This window comes from Anarrhichthys ocellatus, unplaced genomic scaffold (assembly GCF_004355925.1).
Source record: "Anarrhichthys ocellatus isolate YVR2014 unplaced genomic scaffold, GSC_Weel_1.0 scaffold209, whole genome shotgun sequence".
Classification (NCBI taxonomy): Eukaryota; Metazoa; Chordata; class Actinopteri; order Perciformes; family Anarhichadidae; genus Anarrhichthys; species Anarrhichthys ocellatus.
Window position 1 is genome coordinate 160,225 of NW_022280239.1, and position 3,260 is coordinate 163,484.

At 44.4% G+C, this 3,260-nt stretch overlaps 1 protein-coding gene across 3 annotated transcripts in view; it reads left to right on the forward strand.

The window, feature by feature from the left end:
• lipt2 (lipoyl(octanoyl) transferase 2) overlaps positions 1 to 2,601 on the forward strand; it is a 3,699-nt gene extending 1,098 nt beyond the window's left edge. The window contains exons 3-5 of one of the 3 annotated variants that reach the window (XM_031878910.1): positions 553 to 892; positions 1,926 to 2,052; positions 2,180 to 2,601. In XM_031878910.1, coding sequence (XP_031734770.1) covers positions 584 to 892; positions 1,926 to 2,052; positions 2,180 to 2,439 — 696 coding nt within the window. In that variant the 5' untranslated portion in view covers positions 553 to 583 and the 3' untranslated portion in view covers positions 2,440 to 2,601. Of the gene's footprint in view, positions 1 to 11; positions 893 to 1,925; positions 2,053 to 2,179 lie in introns of those variants that run through there. The other 2 variants (XM_031878911.1, XM_031878909.1) reach the window with 2 other exon arrangements.
• The last annotated feature ends 659 nt before the right edge of the window (positions 2,602 to 3,260 follow it).

The following is a 3,260-nucleotide window of genomic DNA, read 5'->3' on the forward strand; positions in this document are numbered from 1 at the left end:
AAGTGAGACAGGTTAAATAAACACGTGAAGTGAGACAGGTTAAATAACTCAATATTTAATATATTTACCTGTAAACTTTAAAATGATGCATTTCTCTGTGAATTCATTGATGAATTAATTGATCGTAATAAACAGTATTTAAGTATTTTGAGAGATGATTCATTATTAGAAGTAAAAATTAAACCAAATAACATGAAAACAAGTTGTGGAAATTCCTAAATAAAGTTATTCATTAATCTATTGGGTATATTGTGGCTCTTTTCACCAGTTAAACTGCAGATAATCAGTTATATTTATAATATTATAGGATATTGTAATCCATCTCTACCTACTGAATACATAAGAACCCTTTGAAGAGCCCCTCTGAGTCTATTCACTACATTGAAGGTTTGATCTCAGAACATTAATTCGAATGGAGTTGAATCTCTTTCTGTTTTGGACCCTCAGTCCTCTAGCTGGTGACCTCGTGTCACTAAAAGCTCCTCAGGACCATGAAAACCACGATGACACACCTGACTTACCTGCTGCTTTGTGTGTTAATGCCACTTCCAGTCCCGGTCTGCAGGTCTGGTTCAAGTCCTGGATGCAGGGCGGCAGACCTACGGTGGAGGTGGTTCGTTTGGGCCTGGTCTCCTACCAGGAGGCTTTGAGGCTGCAGCAGGTCTACGTGAACCGGCACCGGTCCGGTCCGGCTCACGCTCTCCTGCTGTGTCAGCACCCTCCGGTCTACACCACCGGGATCCGCCACAAACCCTACCCGGCCCCCCTGCTGGACCGCCTCCGCCTGCTGGGGGCCGACGTGCACCGCACCAACCGAGGAGGACTCATCACCTTCCACGGACCGGGTCAGCTGGTCTGCTACCCGATCCTCCACCTGGACAGCTTCAAGAAGGTGAGAGCGGGTCCATCCGTGCTGGGTTTGATGAAGTTCAACGTGTTTTAGCGTGTAATAATGTTTGATAATGTATTAGCGTGCGATAACGTGTGATAACGTGTTAGCATTTGATAACGTGTGATAACGTGTGATAACGTGTGTTAGTGTGTGTTAGTGTGTGTTAGCGTGTGATAACGTTTGATAATGTGTGTTAGCGTGTGATAACGTGTGTTAGCGTGTGATAACGTGTGATAACGTGTGTTAGGGTGTGATAACGTGTGTTAGCGTATGCTAGCGTGTGTTAGCGTATGCTAGCGTGTGTTAGCGTGTGATAGCGTGTGATAACGTGTGATAGCGTGTGTTAACGTATGCTAGCGTGTGATAACGTATGCTAGCGTGTGATAACGTGTGTTAGCGTGTGATAACGTGTGTTAGCGTTTGATAACGTGTGTTAGCGTTTGATAACGTGTGTTAGCGTGTGATAACGTGTGTTAGCATGTGATAATGTGTGTTAGCGTGTGTTAGCGTTTGATAACGTGTGATAACATGTGACAACGTGTGTTAGTGTGTGTTGGCGTGTAATAACGTTTGACAATGTGTGTTAGCGTGTGATAACGTGTGATAACGTGTTAGGGTGTGATAACGTGTGTTAGCGTTTGATAACGTGTGTTAGCATGTGATAACGTATGCTAGCGTGTGATAACGTGTGTTAGTGTGTGATAACGTGTGTTAGCGTTTGATAACGTGTGTTAGCGTTTGATAACGTGTGTTAGCGTGTGATAACGTGTGTTAGCGTTTGATAACGTGTGTTAGCGTGTGGTAGCGTGTGATAACGTGTGTTAGCGTGTGATAACGTGCGTTAGCGTGTGATAACGTGCGTTAGCGTGTGATAACGTGCGTTAGCGTGTGATAACGTGTGATAACGTGTGTTAGCGTGTGATAACGTGTGTTAGCGTGTGATAACGTGTGTTAGCGTGTGATAACGTATGATAACGTGTGTTAGCATTTGTTGGCGTGTGTTACCATGTTGACTTGTGATCTGATCCCTCAGAGCGTCCGCTGGTACGTCAGTGAACTGGAGAAAACCATCATCTCCGTCTGCAGCAGGTTTGGTATCGACGCGTCCACGTCTCCTCACACCGGTGTCTGGGTCGGAGACAACAAGATCTGTGCCGTCGGTACGACGACACAGAGACCCTTCTTTTCCTCAACTTCTGTCTGTCGCATTCATTAAATATGTAAACGTCAGACTGCCTCACAGCGATCTGTTGTCTGAGTTGTCGTCTCCTCATTGCGTCCTCGTAGGAATCCACTGCGGTCGCTACGTCACGTCTCACGGCTTGGCTTTGAACTGTAACACCGACATGTCGTGGTTCGGCCATATCGTGCCGTGCGGCATCATGGGTAAAGGAGTGACGTCACTGAGCGCCGAGCTGCAGAGAGACGTCTGCGTGGAGGAGACCGTCCCTCAGCTGCTGGACGCATTCAGGGACCGGTTCCACTGTCTGCTGACGGACGGACAAACAGATAAAACCGAGCGGGACGGCGGAGGATCGTCACCGTAGAAACTGACTTTATCTGATTTACATGAAAAAAGGCCTTAACCTTTGAAGTGTACAAACTACCTTTAAAACGCGCCTCTGAATTCGTAGCTTTAAATATCTTTAAGATACAGATTTAACGTTGTCTTTTTACTTATTAAAAATACTTTGAATTTGTACCAAATCACATCATGAAGTCACCTCATTGTGTTACAATCCTTTGTGTCCGTCCATGTCGTGTTTACATCTTAGTTCTGTTGTCTCCATGTGGACAGCAATATTAATGAATGTGGACCTCAGTGTCTTAAAAGTATAATATATTATGTTAAAATCATGAGACAACCTCCGGTTCTTCACGTGTTAAAGCTGCATTCTCTCTAGTGTCCACCAGGGGGCGGCGACTCTGGTTGTATAGAAGTCTATGAGAAAATGACTCTACTTCTCTCTTGATTTATTACCTCAGTAAACATTGTAAACATGAGTTTATGGTCTCAATCTCTAGTTTCAAGTCTTCTTCAATACAGCATGATGTTCATTTAGTACATTATGGTCCATTCAGAGTCAAACAGACCATAAAGCAGGGGATGCTTTAGGGCGGGGCTACACAGTGATTGACAGGTCTCTACCAGATACGTTAATGGCGTCTCTCCATCCAAATATGGTCACTTCCTGTTCACTGGTTGCAAAACAAACAAGATGGCAAAGGACAAAACGCCAAACTGAAGGCTTCAAAACAGCAGTCCACAAACCAATGAGTGACGTTACGTCCACTTCTTATATACAGTCTGTGGTTAAAATGCGTTACAAGTAAAAAAAAAAAAATTTGCACAATTAAACTGACTTTT